The sequence below is a fragment of the Bacillus rossius genome, chromosome 3 (genome assembly GCF_032445375.1).
Source record: "Bacillus rossius redtenbacheri isolate Brsri chromosome 3, Brsri_v3, whole genome shotgun sequence".
NCBI lineage: Eukaryota > Metazoa > Arthropoda > Insecta > Phasmatodea > Bacillidae > Bacillus > Bacillus rossius.
In genome coordinates, this window is record NC_086332.1 from 11,649,766 (window position 1) to 11,666,216 (window position 16,451).

The 16,451-nt window shown below is 37.4% G+C and overlaps 1 protein-coding gene across 1 annotated transcript; it reads right to left on the reverse strand.

The window, feature by feature from the left end:
• Nucleotides 1-4,660: 4,660 nt before the first annotated feature.
• LOC134530214 (homeobox protein 9-like) lies at nt 4,661-14,048 on the reverse strand. Its single transcript, XM_063364881.1, has 5 exons — nt 13,853-14,048; nt 11,309-11,433; nt 9,492-9,627; nt 6,390-6,725; nt 4,661-5,072 (listed from the first exon to the last, which is right to left on the reverse strand). The coding sequence occupies exons 2-5, from the start codon at nt 11,423-11,425 to the stop codon at nt 4,906-4,908; spliced, it is 756 nt and encodes a 251-aa protein (XP_063220951.1). The 5' UTR covers nt 11,426-11,433; nt 13,853-14,048; the 3' UTR covers nt 4,661-4,905.
• Between the last annotated feature and the right edge of the window lie 2,403 nt (nt 14,049-16,451).

The following is a 16,451-nucleotide window of genomic DNA, read 5'->3' on the forward strand; positions in this document are numbered from 1 at the left end:
TTCGGTAGCCTGTATCTGCGCGTACGCGTTCTGGAACTTTCGACTGGTAACGTAACTCGTAAGACTCGTAAACTCAGCAAGATGAACGATTCGCGGAGGCAGCTCGGCTGCTGCGACAAACCGTGAACTTGAACGTACGACTGGCCACGAGCTCAGGATACGCGCCTCGCGAGCAGCGCGGAGCGGCGTGCACGTCTGTCTCTGCTCGAGCCCTGAACACAACTGCCCTTCCCCGCCCGCCCGCGGGCCGGAGCCCGCGGGCTGCGGGGGAGGGGAGGAGAAATCAGCCGGCGTGGGAGAGGCCCCACCCCGCGGCGCGCCAGGCTGCGATTACATACTATATAGCACACTTGAGGAAACACAGAATATTTACACAACTAAACGAGACATTAATCAAAAGAAAATTTACACAAGAATTAATAAATTACGGTTACATTATTTACACACTTGTTGAGGCCCGTGACCATTTGGGAAAAATATATAAAACACAGAATTATCTATGACACAAAAGAAGCTCACTGGCACGCTAGGGCGCACGCGGGTGCGTCCCTGGCCGTCGCACTTCACCGATGGTGCACTGGGGAAACAAACTACCTCAGGCCCACGTCGGTGGCCAGGTACGGCCTCTGAATCTGGGAGGGTACGACGACTGTCGTCACATTTTGTTGTTGTATTTATTCAAGAGTATTATGCATTATCTGATAATTTTGAGTTCTTACTTCTAATAAAATGTAACTTTGATATAACTACATTTCCGGCTCTTGAGAATATATGTGGCGGACGTCTCCAGGTGGAAGGAGGTCATTGTTATAGCTTTGTCCGGCGCCAGCCCTGTTTAAGCAGTCAATCTGGTTGAGGTGGTTTCATGGACCGTTCGGTCGCCCGCAATGACCACTAGAGATACCTTCACATCGAGAATGCGGGCGACAGGATCCAGAGGACACGACTCGATGGCTCATATGTTCATGTCCTAGAGCATACCCCTACATCTGAGTAACACTGTGCCTGTCTCCCCTAAACTATTACCGGGATAGGAATAAATGAAAGGATTACACACAGTTCTGAAGGCAGAGTTTTTTTAATTTTATTGCTCCTGAGGTGAACTGCGTGTGCTACACGACCGCTCACAACAGCACTGAGAATTCTGGAGATTCTTAACTGGCACCACTCTTCAGTCCAAAAAGAACACTTGGTAATGCATAACCATGCGGCCATAAGACAAAAAATAAGTCTGGAATCGGCCGATACCATACATAACATGCTCAGCTGTGTGCCACACAGTGAAAAACTTTCGCCAAAAGGGGGATTAGATCCCCTGTTTTAATTTTTCTAAACAATCGTGGAGCTCGAAAACAAATAGTTTCACAAACAGTAATTAACTATTGAAACTAATTATCAGTGTATTAAAAAGGAATGCTGGATCTCCCGAGGTCTGTCCCTGACAGTGGCCCGAGCAGGCGGGAAGTGATATCAAACATAACCACCAATTTAAAACAGCCTGTCTTGCTGTCATTTGCAAATACATAAAATACCCTAGTTTTTATGCCAGCCATATTCCTTCGCAAAATAAACCTAAACAAATTAGCCACTAGCACATTCATGCTTCAGCATTTGACACTGGCGGTGTTTCCAGTGGGCACATTCCACTATGTATGCATGCAGCGGACAGTACTGGGACCCGGGCTTTGGTACTGTTCAGGGCAGTGAAATGACAGAAACCCCTTCCTGGACAAGCCTGGGTTAATACTGTCTGCATTTTCACATGCAACAGGACCAGGTCACCATTTTCTGTGGTGGCTGCAGGTGACAGGACTGCCTCTCTCATTCCAGACTCACTGGCACGCAGCAGACAGTACTGGGACCTGGGCTTTGATACTTCCCAGAGAAGTACGTCAACTTTAAGATGTTACATTAGTTTCAAGTGTATATGACACAACTTTTTAAATACCTTTCAATTTTAATAATGTTTGCTTTGTTTGACTGCGTGACAAAATTAATGGAAACCCTCTGTATTAATTAAAGGTATGATAGCTGAGTTATTACTAATGCATGAAATTGTAAACACAGATCCCATCACCATAGTTCTTCCATCATTATGATTCTTCCAGCACCACTACGACTTCACATTAATGTAGTTTGGAACTAGAGTATATTCCAATGTTGGTAATGTATTTATAGGACAAACATGTAGTTTTCGACAGCTGGTGATATGTACTACAATTTTCAGAGAATACAGAAATACATACTAAAAAACAAGAATGTATGGACACTCATAACCTCAAGGTTCCTGGCAGGCCACATACTATGTGCAGAGCTTCAGAAGAAATCACACATTAAAAAAATCAAACTTATCTGAGTGGGATCGGTTTACGAAAAGTATTAAAAAAATATGCTGAGGGCAGATAGTTCTGTTTCTGTATTTAAAATTTTTTTATGAATGAAAATGCCTAAATGTGTGTTTTATGAATAATTATTAGGTATTAAACACCTGATTCAAATACTTGAAAGCACTCGAGAGACTTGCATCACACCATAAAACGACACCCATCGGTGCTCCCTCAATCCGCACAGGCCATTATGCTACATTGCTGCCTCAACTGAGCCTATACATCAGTGCGCGCGACCAAATCGAATTCTGAGTGTAGTGTAACGCAACACATTGAGGTGCCGTGAACGGACATCACCTCAGTCATTTAGAATGTCACCCGAGCGCAATCGACCATAGATTTTCCTTTGTAAAGTTGTACTGATGTTATATAAATGCTAATTGTAAGACATTGTATGATCGGCATTGTTTATCACAAAGGTATTTAATAAGTAATTTTGACTAAGCATGATCCCACATATGACCCGCAGTTTACTGCAAATTTTCGCGGGTCAGGACCTAGTAGCGCACAGCCATTCAGAGCCTTGGCCAATTCGTCATCAACATCATCAATCATTGCCGAGGCTAGGCCCATGTGTTGCATCGCGGAGCCCCATAACCGATTTTGAAACTGACCATGTTCAGCAATATGTAAGTTTTTCCAAATCCTCGTCATCGGCTCTACGGCCAGCCCCTCAGCCCCTGTATTCTTCAATTAATTAAATATATCTACCTGCTCGAGAGCTGTGGTATATTTTATACATAAATCTATATTTGGCCTGGTTACAAGATGATAACTAAGCTGTACATAATGGACTTTTTCGAAAAACAATTTTCGACTTCGCCTGCACTGGGCCATCGCGATATGTGATCAGAGTGCCCTAAAAACTTTTTTCGTTTAATACGGCCCGAGGACTTTCGGGGCCTGAATTTGCAGCCCACATGGAAATCATTTAATTTCCGGCTCATAGCCAATAAAAATAACTTCTGTTTCAAATGTAACCAAACACACTCTGAATATCTGGTGCTTTACTATTTCCAAAATTTATCAATTATGGTATGTTCGTGGAAGTGTGTTGAGGCCATAGGGGGTAGCCACCACATATTTTTTTGTATTGTATAGTGTATGTTCAATCAATTCGAGCATCATAGTTGCTCCCTATGTGCCTGTGTGTTTTCATGTAATATACTAGTAACATTCAATAGAGCGCATCGTTGACTGTTGTCCCATTATCAGAGTACCTACCTTAATATTCAAAACCAATAGACAACATAAGTTCGTTATTATTGGTCAAAGTCATGAAACTTAAATATATGCCTAGACTCCAGGACCATGACATGCCATGTCTTAGGCAGTGCATGCATGATGGCCATGTGTGAATAAATAATAGTCTTACCAGAGATGCCATAATTTTCATTAGTATTAAGCAACCATCATTATCATAGCTTCCAGGTTGGTACAAAATCCGGGAGTTCTCTGCTGCCTGCTGGCCATGTGGACTTGCACGTGGACAAACCAAGAACGCTAGTTGGCACTCCAGCACATTAGCCAACACAACAACATTAATCGGCAAGAGGCAGCAGGTAGGCAACTTTCATATTAATTTCTCCAACACTGCTTGAATTTCATAGTAGTACCAAGCACAACGAGAATACTGCACGCCAGTTCAGATCCTTGTGTCTAGAAGCACCAGCGAGTGTCTCACTTATCATCCTGCCTCACTAATACAAATACACCACTGACTAGGTGAGGCCCCTTAAGCATTATGTTTCTGCACTATTGTACAATTTACACAAATAGGGTTGTATTTATATTAAAAGAGTTTTTTTTTTAGATTTTTTTTACCAGTTTTTAGTACAATACCACATAGCGTGTAAGCTCGTCATATCATTAGAATTAGGCTTGCTGTGCAAGCTTGACACATCAAGCTTAATTCTAGCCTTCTTTGAACCATGAACCACGCACAGTTTGTTGACAATTTGTTGTGGTGAGCTTGTTATGTATAAAAAATTGTAGCTTGACTCAAGCTTGATTCAAACTAACACACTTGTCATGACAAGCTTGATTCGAGCTTATTTTGTTATCTGGGACTGGGATGTAAGTACTCAGATATAAACTTTTATATATACCCTAACAAACATCTTATTTACAAGGCATGATAACAATTATTTCTGGTTTTACTAAAAGGATAAGTCAACTGGGTGATAAGCCTAATCTAAATGCGTATGCTTCAATTCATTTTTGCAGATTCTCGGTAGATGCAGAAGGTTTATTTTTCAATACCATTTATTCGATTGATTTCATTTTAAATCTTTTTATTAGTTCATAAATAAATTAAATAAGACAAGTCAATAGTCAAAAAAATTAATAGGTATTACATCACATGATTTATATTTCCATTTTAAACTAGTTACCGTACTTGAAGATATTGCAATGTCTGGTCTCTCTTTCACTGTCTTGTGATAGTTTTTCACGATTTGTGGCATGGTTGATGAAATCTTGCGATGACATTCAGACACAGTGCTCCCGGATGCAAGCGTCACTCCATCTCGCAGACGAAGGCGAGTTTGGCGTTGCAGTGGATGTCGTTGAGCAGCTTGTCGCGCCCCATTTCCACGCAGTCCTCGCCGGTCCTGTTGACGGCCTTCCAGTCGTCGGGGTTGTCGCCTCTCCACTTCGCGTACCCGGTTTCCTCCAGGTCGCTCCCTGCACCCACAACAATCAAGTGATGATCATTCATTTTTTAAAATATCATTTTTGACGTGACAACGTCTAATAAATCGATGAAAGTCGGCTGCACGCACGAAAAATGATTACTCATTGTCCCGTTACACGCATTGTCCCGTTACGCTTTGTCCCGTTACGCTCATTGTACGCTTGCGCCGCATCTATCTCTCTTCCACTCGATTGGAACAACCATCGATTTGACTTTTTTCGAGGCACATTAAACTTGAAACACTCCCATTCGTTTCCTACTTTTCCTATCATCGTCCTATCCTTAACAGAATAACACAGATTGGAAGAAGTTAAATAGCAAACATGTATAAAAGTTATAGTTAAAATAATCTCTTCGTTAAAGTAATAAACATATTTGAATTAATGAGTGCAAATAAAAATAAATTTATCAATTAAATTGTAGATTTCATTTCACTCCTTCTTTGTATCCATACAAAATAGTGATAATTCAATAAAAATGATTCAATTTTATTCATAAAAGTATGCAATCATTTCATCAATGGTTTGTTATGACGTCACGTTAAACTATCGCCCGTAAACCGACTTTACAGACAACCAATTTTTTAAAATATCATTTTTTGATTTATTTTAGTGCCAGCAACACAGACTAAAACGGACTCCAAAAGTTCAAAATAGCTTGGCATGTAAATACTACGCATTAAGGTGGGTCAAAAAATTTTAAGATAATTATTCGATCCATTATAGCGCTGGGAAGTTACCTCCTTTAATTATTATAAAAAAGTCGGTTTGGAAAAAAAACATTGACTTACAACTTCCGTTCGTGCTCATGCTAAATGTTTATAGAATTAAGCGAAATGAACATTTTTCGTGAATGTTTTTATTTTACTTAAAATTCTACTGTCGCTTATTTTATGGTTCAGTAAAATTAAATAAACATTCACTGAACTTCGGTTGCATAATGTATTCGAAAAACCAAAATTTAGAAACATTTTGTCCAATATTCTTGCACTGTAAAAATAATGCCTATACAGATTATTAGAAGTGCATTCATCTATAATAATACCGTGTGTGTGTATATATATATATACACTTATATATATATACATATATATATACTTATATATATTACTAAAAATTTATAAAATGTTTTGTTACATAATATCTTTGATCATTTAGTGCAATAATTTACTGCATTGGTACTAAAAAAAATAATCAATATTTATTAAGCTATCTAAATATACATACAAAACACAAACATTAGAAAAACACACATAAAATACATATTCTACAGTAGTTACAACAATGACTCAAATATATTATACTCACCCATCACTGTGACAAACACCCCTTCTTCATCCTGATCACTAACACCGACGAATATTTTGTTGTTGTAGTCGTTCTTCATGTTGGTATGCTTGGAGAAGATGTCTGCCACGACCTGGGCTTCTTCGTCGGAGTCGAGCACCACCAGGTGCGCGCCTTCCTCCTCGCAGGTTCTGTTGGCTGTCCACCAATCAGCTCCGTCCTCGTGGAACCTGTAGTAACTGCCGTTGTTGTTGTTGTTGTTGTTGTTGTTGTTGTTGTTGTTGTTGTTGTTGTTGTTGTTCTCGTACCCCAGCCTCTCCGGTTCGTGAGCCTTCGCTTCCCGCGGCGGCGCACATGCTGCACAAACAGAAGCCATGTGAAGTCTGGGGGCCCCGCGCCGATGTTCATTTTTGACGTGACAACGTCTAATCAATCGACGAACGCCGGCTGCACGCACGAAAAAGTTTCCCGTTACGCACATTGTACTGTTACTCACATTGTCCCGTTACGCTCATTGTACGCTTGCGCAGCATCTGTCTCTCTTCCACTCGATTGGAACAACCATCGATTTGACTTTTTAGAGGCACATTAAACTTGAAACACTCCCATTCGTACAGATTGGAAGAAGTTAAATAGCAAACATGTAGGCCTATAAAAGTTATAGTTAAAATAATCTCTTCGATGAAGTAATAAACATATTTGAATTAATGAGTGCAAATAAAAGTAAATTTATCAATTAAATTGTAGATTTCATTTCACTCCTTCTTTGTATCTATACAAAATAGTGATAATTCAATAAATATGATTCAATTTTATTCATAAAAGTATGCAATCATTTCATAATTTTTTTGTTATGACGTCACGTTAAACTATCGTCCGTAAACCGACTTTACAGACAACCAATTTTTTATTCTACTTGTTTGTCTAGTGTCCTACTAACAAGTGGACATTAATGGCAAAAGGAAGATTTAAATTTTATTAGCACTTAAAACTAAATTACTGGTCAATACTAAATCTCAATGCATGATTTTGCATTAGAAAAACTTGTAATGTGTTTATTGCCACGTATTGTTACGCAATTCGACCGGAATTTGATTGTAAGTAATTATAAAACTGACCCGAGGATGATTTTTTATCAGTAAAGAATTACAAAATATTTTTAAGATTTTATTTGAAAAAGTTAATTTTTCAAATTTTTCGGTATTTCGGGGAAAGGGCCCCACAAAGTCTAGTACTGCTATTGGTGAAGTACCTATTTCGTGTAAGCGATTTATTATCCTACTATTTGTTGAATAGTGACCTTTGTGCTTTCGGCAGTAACCAATACTTAAATATGAGCGTCGCCTTCAGTGGTAATTATTTAATTATGATTATAAATATTTATATATATAGCTGTACACGCGAGTTCGTTCGCATGGACAGACAGGTTATTTAGACAGAAAAGTTGGACAGTTTTGTTTGTTAATATGTACTCCAGAAATATAAAATAGTTCTTCCTGCGTGGTGTCAGTGGTCGGCCGCCATATTGGATTGTGACATCACGATGCCATCTTTGATGACCTTTACCTTTGATTTTGACCTTAAACTCCAAAATTTGCCACATATTTGCCAAAAATTGTCATAAATGACTAAAAATTCCTCAAAAAATTGCCTGAAATTCGCTAAACTCGCCAAAACTTCCAGTTTTTTTGGGAACAAACTGAAAAGTATTTCAAAATTTAAAAATATATATAAATAAATTTCTCTGTTGGTGATATCCTTGGAGAAATGATCTGTCGCCATTTTTATTTTGCTCTTACCATGTTCTAACAGTAGACCCCAAGCTCCAATATGTGTGTTTATTAATTCATATTTTATTCATTATTTTTCCAATAATTTTAAATATTTTTCGAATTTTTTGGTTAGTTATTTTTGATTTTGAAGATGGCAAACTATTTTCAAAATGACGGCCATAACATTTTAGTGGTCAAGGTCATGACCTAAGTGGCTTAGGGTGGCTTGTTTTTAGGACATTTCAAGCCACTGGCATTTTTGAGGACTAACATGGGAAAATTTCCCTCAAAACGGGAATTTTTCCCGCTCAAATGGAAAATTTTATTTTTATGATATTTGAGATTTTTCGTCTGGATTTTCCCCCAAAAACTGGATATTTTGGCGAATTTTGAGTCCTTTTTGACAATTTTTGTCAAAATTTGAAGGTTAAGGTCAAGGTCAAAGGTGTAGGTCATCCAATATGGCCGCCGTGACGTCACAAACCAAGACGGCGGCCAACACCACTATACCACACCCTGAACCCTGCCTCAACAAGAACTATTATATACTACTTACTACACATTTAAAAATAGTATTCGTATCTACTGTGATAGATAAAAAATATCCAAAGCTTGGATTCAATTAGTCCCTGTGAGATAGACAGTGAGGTCTTTCGACGTGAGTAATGGTGAAACAGATGGTGAAATTCAAAATTAAACTAAGCTTTTATTGAATTTATTTTATTAAGTTAAAGTAGATGGTCCTCATTGTGCTTCACACAGACTAACTTAATTCGATCTTTGTGATTTTAAATGTTAGGTATGTATTACCACAATGGTCATTGTTGTACTATTTTGAAATCTGGCTTAAATGAGCCACATGTTGAAATAATTTGTGAAGGTAGCATATAAAATTATTTTTAAAGAATGAAAAGTCAAAATTACCGCATAAGCCGTTCAAAAAAAAATTTTTTTTTCAAAAGTATTGCATGTTAGATTTTATTTTGAATAGTTTTCAATATTATTTAAGATTGCGTAACAACATTTAGAGTATTAAAATGTGTTAATTTGTAGTCACATAATATAATAATTTGGAGCATTGTGGAGATTTTTAACCCTTTTTTAAATCCTATAATTAAAAAATTAATACATCAGAGTTTTTAATTCAGAAACGTAATTAATTGATCTATTAACTGTTAACGACTTCACGTTGAATTCTGGGACAGCCGATATATATATATATACACATATACACATACATATATATACACACACACATATATATAGTGATGGAGAGAAGGAAAGAGAGAAAGAGCGAGAGAGAGTCCCAGGGAATGATATAGGAATAATTTGAAATGAGTAACAAACTTACTTTCCGATGATTTATTGTCTGGTTCTGGTAGTGGATTTATAACGCCAGAGAAACCATGGAACTTAATCTCAAAACGTTTTCCAGGAATTTTATTAGTAGAATTATTACATTTTTGAGACTGAATATTCGTCATCATCTGAAAAAAAAAAAGCATGTATGAGACAGTAGTTAATATTTGTCAAATTATATTCGTCAGATGTTCTCTTCTTTATTTAGTCGTATCATCTTAATAATAGCCTGTGTACGTGTGAAAGTTTGGAGGCTTGTTAGTTAATCACCTCTTTAATACTTAACGGATTTATATATAAGTTGGAACAGAGGTGGCCCGTGTACTAGATTAACACATAGACTATGTATCAGTGGTTTCTGAAGGGTCCATTGTTTAAACTTAAATATTGCGGGCTGCACTGTGTCATACATATAATATCACAAAAATCACTGCGATGACTTTTTCTTCATGAGGATTTATTTGTCGTTACATTATGTTTCCTCTTTTTTATACATTTATTAAGTTCACTGTGATGGCACTGCAAAGAGTCAGCTAATCCGTTATTATTTTTAATTTTTTAAAAAAACTACTACTAAACCAATTTACAAAATATGTAAAAATACATGGTTTTTGTATTAAAATTTACTTGATATCTGCTAAACAATATGTTTCAAAACTTATTTCTGAATGAAATAAAATAAAGAAAGAAGTATTAAACCCTAACTTTTAAATTAGGTACATGTAATTGTTACTAAAACGAAACCAATTTACAAGATAGGTGTATTTTTTTCATTGATAAGATATTTGAATCTGTTGTTCTTCACTGATTTAATGTCCCAAATTATCCGTCCTGTACATCACTGAACTCAGCAGACTTTGGTATTTTCAGTGCACAGTGCTACCACACGAAACAAAAAAAAAATAAAACATTGAAGTGCAGTTTTTTTTGCAGACTCATCAACATGCTGTCCAATGCTACTAGTTCTTGAACTGCTGAGTGATACAAACATTTCCACCTGTGTGTGGTCATGCATGAATATGCGGATACTGCTTGAAGTGGCTTTTTATTTAATCTGTTGGTCTGCGCCATGTTTGCGGGAGACACACAGAACACTGAGGGAAGGGTGGTGTTTGCCGTGTGAGAACAGGTTTGAACGACTATTTCATGACAGTGACTGTGTTAAACGGCGAAAATCCTTATTCATATTTATTAAATAACATCAGTCGTGGTCAAGAATTTTATTTTTTTTCATTTTGCATTTTGAAATATGGTGATGATGACGCAGAAAGTGACTTCGATTGCGACACATCATGTAATCTAATGACAATTGCTAGCTCTTTTTTGACGTGATAACGTCTTAGAAATCGATGAACGCCGGCTGCACGCACGAAAAAGCATGACTCATTGTCACGTTCCGCCTGAGCCGAGCGTGCAATAACCGGCCAACCACCGTGCGAGAAAATCTTCTATAATATCAAACAGGTAAAGGCGGGCTTTTTAAAAGCAGCAATTTAAAAATTTTGATTTATTTGTCCAATTTCGTCATTTCAAATTAACAATTAATTGACATTAATTTGATTTCAGTTTATTTCTATAACTAATTGTTCGTGATTATATTTAAACAAATTATTTAAATTAAATTTGCAAAAAATTGCAAATAATATTTGAAAATTAAAAAGTATGCAATTTTTCATAAAAGTTTTCTTATGACGTTATCACGTAAAATTATCGTTCGTAAACCGACTTTACAGACAACCCCCGCCCCCCCTTTTTTTTTACAGACAAACCAAATTACTAGAGCCAATAACTTCTGTGGTAGTTGTTTACCTTGTTCAGTTCGGTGAGCATGTCTAGAGGGGGTAGAAACACTTTTGTGGGGCATTCTTTGTCATCGTCGGCAGCTGCAGCCAGAATCACGATTACAACCAGTGACAGAGACTTCATCCTGGAAACTAGAAACATTTTTTTTTAAAACACCAATAATTTTCCAACCCTTCGGTAACAGTTTGGTTCTACTGGGTTTATACACAAACTGAAATCATCAAGGTGGAAAATCGACAAATAAAAGGTGACTTATAAAACATTCACGATAATTAAAAATGCTCAATTACATAAAGAGTATTTATTATAAAATGTGTTACTATACTCCCAATTTTTTTTACATAATTTTTGCTCAGGAATTTAATACTCGCAAAAATTATTTAGATAAAAAGTACCTAAAAAAAGGTTTGCTGCTTGTAACCAACGGGCGGGGCTTATTTCAGGATTATGTACACCTTCAGTATAAAGATTACATCTGTCATCAAGCACGCGGTATTTAATGTAACTGTAATTCAATTAATTCGTTTAAACCACGGGCCTGTCACTTCTGATATGCCTGAAGCATGCATGGAGTAGGTACGATCAGCTCGCAAAATATTTTCAAATTATCGAGGCCCTAAACTGTATAATATCTAAGTACACTTTCTTTGTTGTTTGGAATATTAGGCATAATGCATGTTAATACAATAAGAACTCAAATGCACCAATTATTTATCAATTTTTTTTAGCAAAAGCCCCCCAGCAGTTAATCCAAATAATTTTGGTATTAGTATTTATATACATTTTATAAACGAGTTAAAAAATTGTTTAAATTAGAATAGTTTATTATTGAATTATTTTTCATTGAATTTCTATATTATTATTGAATGCTTGTCTGTTTGTTTTTTTCAAGCATCGCACCAAAAACTAATAGACAGATTTTGATGAAACTTTTTGTGTTTAAAAGCTTATTATTAGACTTAAAAACAACATATCTATTTTATCTCGCTACGATGACGGGAGCCGGAGATTTAACAATAAAACCACTATTTTTCTCTTCATAACCAAGTGCAACCAATATAAGGTGAGCCCTCCCCCCCCCCCCCCCTCCACCTCATTTCTACCAACACATCCTTCTACCGACACTTCTGTGTACCACATACATCATATGATTGATTTATTCTATCACAATACTATTTCACGATTGAAGATAACTTTTTAAAAGCAAAATGTGAAAATTAAAGAAAAAATCACCGTGTGATTATTCGCATTAGTATAATTTAAATTAACAGTACACAGTGTTTCAGACATAATAATAGAGCATTATAACAGATAGAAGTATTTATTTTGTTCCCCCCCCCCCTCTTTCGGTGGAGTGAAGTATTACTTAAATATATCGGCAGTAGTCTTAGCTAATAGAATTTTCTTTCATACTGTAAATTGTTGAAGCCTTAGCTCACTCGATTTTATAAAATTTCTTGGACATACGCCATTGCAGTTTTGCATAATTTGTCATGGGAAAGTTCATAAAATAAGAGATGAAAACATAAACCCACAGAAAATAAGCTGATGTCAAACAGGTAAACCCAACGATGAATATAAACAGGTATTATGGACAAAACAACGACGGCAGCACAGACGAACACATGCAAACTTAAATGTTAGAGAGCAGAAGAATTCCGTTGTTAGCCCATTCTGTTCGTCTGTGCTTTTTTTCGTGACTAAACTCTTATCCGCGGAATTCTTGCGCTGTCTGATATTTAAATATGAATGTGTTCGCCTGTGCGGTTGTCTTGTGTTGCCCAAAATGCCTGTTTGGGTTCATCGTTGGGTTTATCTGTTTGACATCAGCTTATATAGGCTTTTTTTTTCCTGCGGGTTTTTTAAAATTTTTACTGACGTGACAACGTCTAATAAATCGATGAACGCCGGCTGCACGCACGACAAAGTGTCCCGTTACGCACATTGTTCCGTTACGCTGTGTTCCGTTACGCTGTCGGCGAGTGCAGTAATAATAGGTTATGTTACAATTGACTAAAAAATTATGATGATTCATATAATTGATGAGAGATATTTGATTACAGTTTATTTATATGAAAACTTGTTCATAATTATATTTAAACTTTATAGATAAAAGCCAGTTTTTAAAATTAATTACAAGTCATCTACACGTGAACTGTTTCGTTGACTGTTTGTAAAGTGAAGTGAAAAGTTAATGTGGTTTTCATTGCTTATTATAACAACAATTTCGGCAATAAAATTTAATTATTCTTGCATTTTAAAAATCTGATTACTAGTATAATTTCAAGTACTTAACCTTTTATTATTAAAATAAAAATGATTCAATTTTATTCATAATAGTATGCAATCATTTCATCAATGTTTTGTCATGACGTTGTCACGTTAAGCTATCGTCCGTAAACCGACTTTACAGACAACCAATTTTTTATTTATTATTTTGCATTTATGAATTTTTTTTTTCCGTGGCAAAGAGTGCGAAACTGCAATGGCGCATGTCCGAGAAGTCGCCATGGCACGGGTCAGTTGAAGAACGCACGTGTCTCAGCTCACCTGTTGGCTTGCTTGCTGGATCGCAGTGTCCGACTCGGAGACGCCTGGCACGACCTGGGCGCCGTGTGTTCGCCGCGCGAGTGGGCGAGTGGTCGTCCTGACGCCACCCAGGAGCCCGGCTGGGCGAGCGACGGCCTTGTCGCGGCGTCCTCCGGCTCGCCGGCCGACCAAACAACCCGAGGAATCCGCCCTCGCCGTCGTCGTCGGTCCGCCCCCCTCCCCCGGGGTCGGGTTACCTCGTGCGTCTTCCGCCTTCCAGGTCGCGGCCGGACGGCATTTGTTTTGTCAACTTTCAAGTATCGACGCGCGTGAAGCAATCAACTCCGCGCGCGAAGGTGAGCTCTCTTTTCCTTTTCTTTCTTTTTGCGAGGGGACAAACAATTGCGGAGGTCAGACACGCGAGGATGTTGACAGGGACGTCGGAACAGGGGGGGCAGCAGGGGCGTGTCGCCCCCGTGCTGTTATGCTTGGGGGAGGGGGGGGGGAGTGAGTGTAGCATTTCGCCCCCCCTCCTTTTCCTGGAATAAATGTTTGGTCCTAGTAGTATTTTTCTCAACCAGTAGTTAAAAACGTTGCATTGGTGATGACATTAATTAGAAAATCAAAATTTATGATTGTCAATATACTGTAAAATGATTGCAAATTCCTAGATGGTATTTTATTTAAATTGTACTACATCTACTGTCAGAGTAGTATTTAATACATACCACGACATCAAATTCTTGGAACGGTATATTTAATATTTTGGTTCGGAAACTCATTAAATAGCACAATTTTGCATCTAAAATTCCAAATTTTTCCGGGGGAACCCCCCGCTCTAGGACTGAGGTAAGTGTGATACATCTTTTCGCCCCCCCCCCCCCCCCAATTCATGAAAACGTTCCGACGTCCCTAGATGTTGACAGGACTCTTCACAAGGATTGCTCCCTACGGACAGTGACAGGGAACTGATGGTGATGTTCCCTGTCTGCGGACGCGGAAGAGGAGCCTCGGCAACATCGAACGCGCGGCTGCTGCCGCTTGGGGTCCCCAGAAACTCTACCGGTCGCAAATTAAAATATTTTATTTAACTAGAGGTATTTATCACTGAAATTTGTTCATCACCCATTGCTGCAGGGTTTCTATCTTATTTGTCGCGGTTTTCAAGAATAGTTTACTTCCTGGCATATCGCTACCTCGACTGCCCGTGGAAGCTGGACGATACAAAAACAATTTAATGCGCCCTAATGACTCATCATTATTGTTGAATAATTATATTTTTTTCTGTAGTGTTGGGCCTGTAATTCGAAGATTTTTGGCCTGCATGCTTGAAAGACCTACACCTTATAGTAATAGTAAAGCACGTGAGGTTATGCCCGTACTGTAGGATTGGCAGTTCAGAGGGATTCGTCTTGTATGCTCGACGTAGGCCATGGCTTATTTGAAAGGTATGCCAAAAGAAGGCCCCATATGCTTGGCCAACATGCTTGCAGTTTGTGCTGTAGCAGTCACAAGGTTTGCCGAAAACAGTCTCCGTGGTAGGCATAATGATATTAACATATTATTGTCAGTTGGCTTGTATAAAGCCATTATTCGTATTGAGGATGAATACTATTTCCGTCAAAAGGTAATGGGGAAAAAATTAAATTTTTATAGTGATTATTAAGTTTTAATTACTTATAGCGCTGACTAATGATAGAATCAAGGACCGAAATTGATGAAATTCATATTTATGGTAATAAATACTTTTTTAAATCATTAAAAATTTGGTTTTTTAATAATTTAATTTCAAGATGGTGAGCGCTATATCAGCGCTTACTGTTGCCTAGTTCGAGGAACTTTAAGCCATTTGTGTTTCTTTTATAATAATAAAATTACTCTTTTTCTGCATCGAGTAAATATTGAACTAAGGAAGGGAATTGATCTAACCGATCAATATATTAATGAAATGTTTTAATAATATATTAATCAAACGTTTGGGTAATAATTACAGATTGTCAAGATGGCAACCAAGATGGTCGGTGCTATTATAGCTGTCGATCTGACGATTAACGCTGAAGCGATCTATCGGGTGAAAACAAAAACCAATATGGTGGTAGCGCAATCTAGAATGCGACAAGGGAATCCAACATGGCCGCATCACATATGGCTCCGTGAAGTCACACTACTTGGAGTACATACGCCTTGCTATTTGTAGTGGGGACCAGTTTGCTGCCAGTCACCATAGGGGATGGATTATTATTAAAATTTGCTCTCACCGGGCTTAGAAAAAAGGTCCGGACTCGATGGCGTAAGTGCTTTTTTATTTAAATTCTATTAAATTACCAAAAAATGTGGTTTAGAATTTTTTATTTTTTTTATTAATGGTTTATTACATTGACCTCGACGGGTTCGATTTCGGTACTACAGACTCAATGGCAGAAGTACTTTTTTATTATTTTTAAAGACACAAAAAAACTTTTGTCAGATTCTGTGACGGAAAGTGTTTTTTTTTTTTTTTAATATTTTCTATTATCTTTATTATTGTTTTTTCTTCATTATTTTAAAATCAAAGATGGCAAACGAGAATACGACAGCGGCTTGTAGTAAAATTAAGTCACTTTATGGAAAACTTAGCCAC

Excerpts from the sequence above, each read along its gene's own strand:
- LOC134530214 (XM_063364881.1), bottom strand. The coding sequence starts at position 11,425 with ATGAAGTCTCTGTCACTGGTTGTAATCGTGATTCTGGCTGCAGCTGCC. Across the intron at positions 6,726-9,491 it reads AGACAATAAATCATCGGAAA|CATGTGCGCCGCCGCGGGAA; the intron begins GTAAGTTTGTTA and ends CTGTTTGTGCAG. Across the intron at positions 5,073-6,389 it reads GGTGTTTGTCACAGTGATGG|GGAGCGACCTGGAGGAAACC; the intron begins GTGAGTATAATA and ends TTGTGGGTGCAG.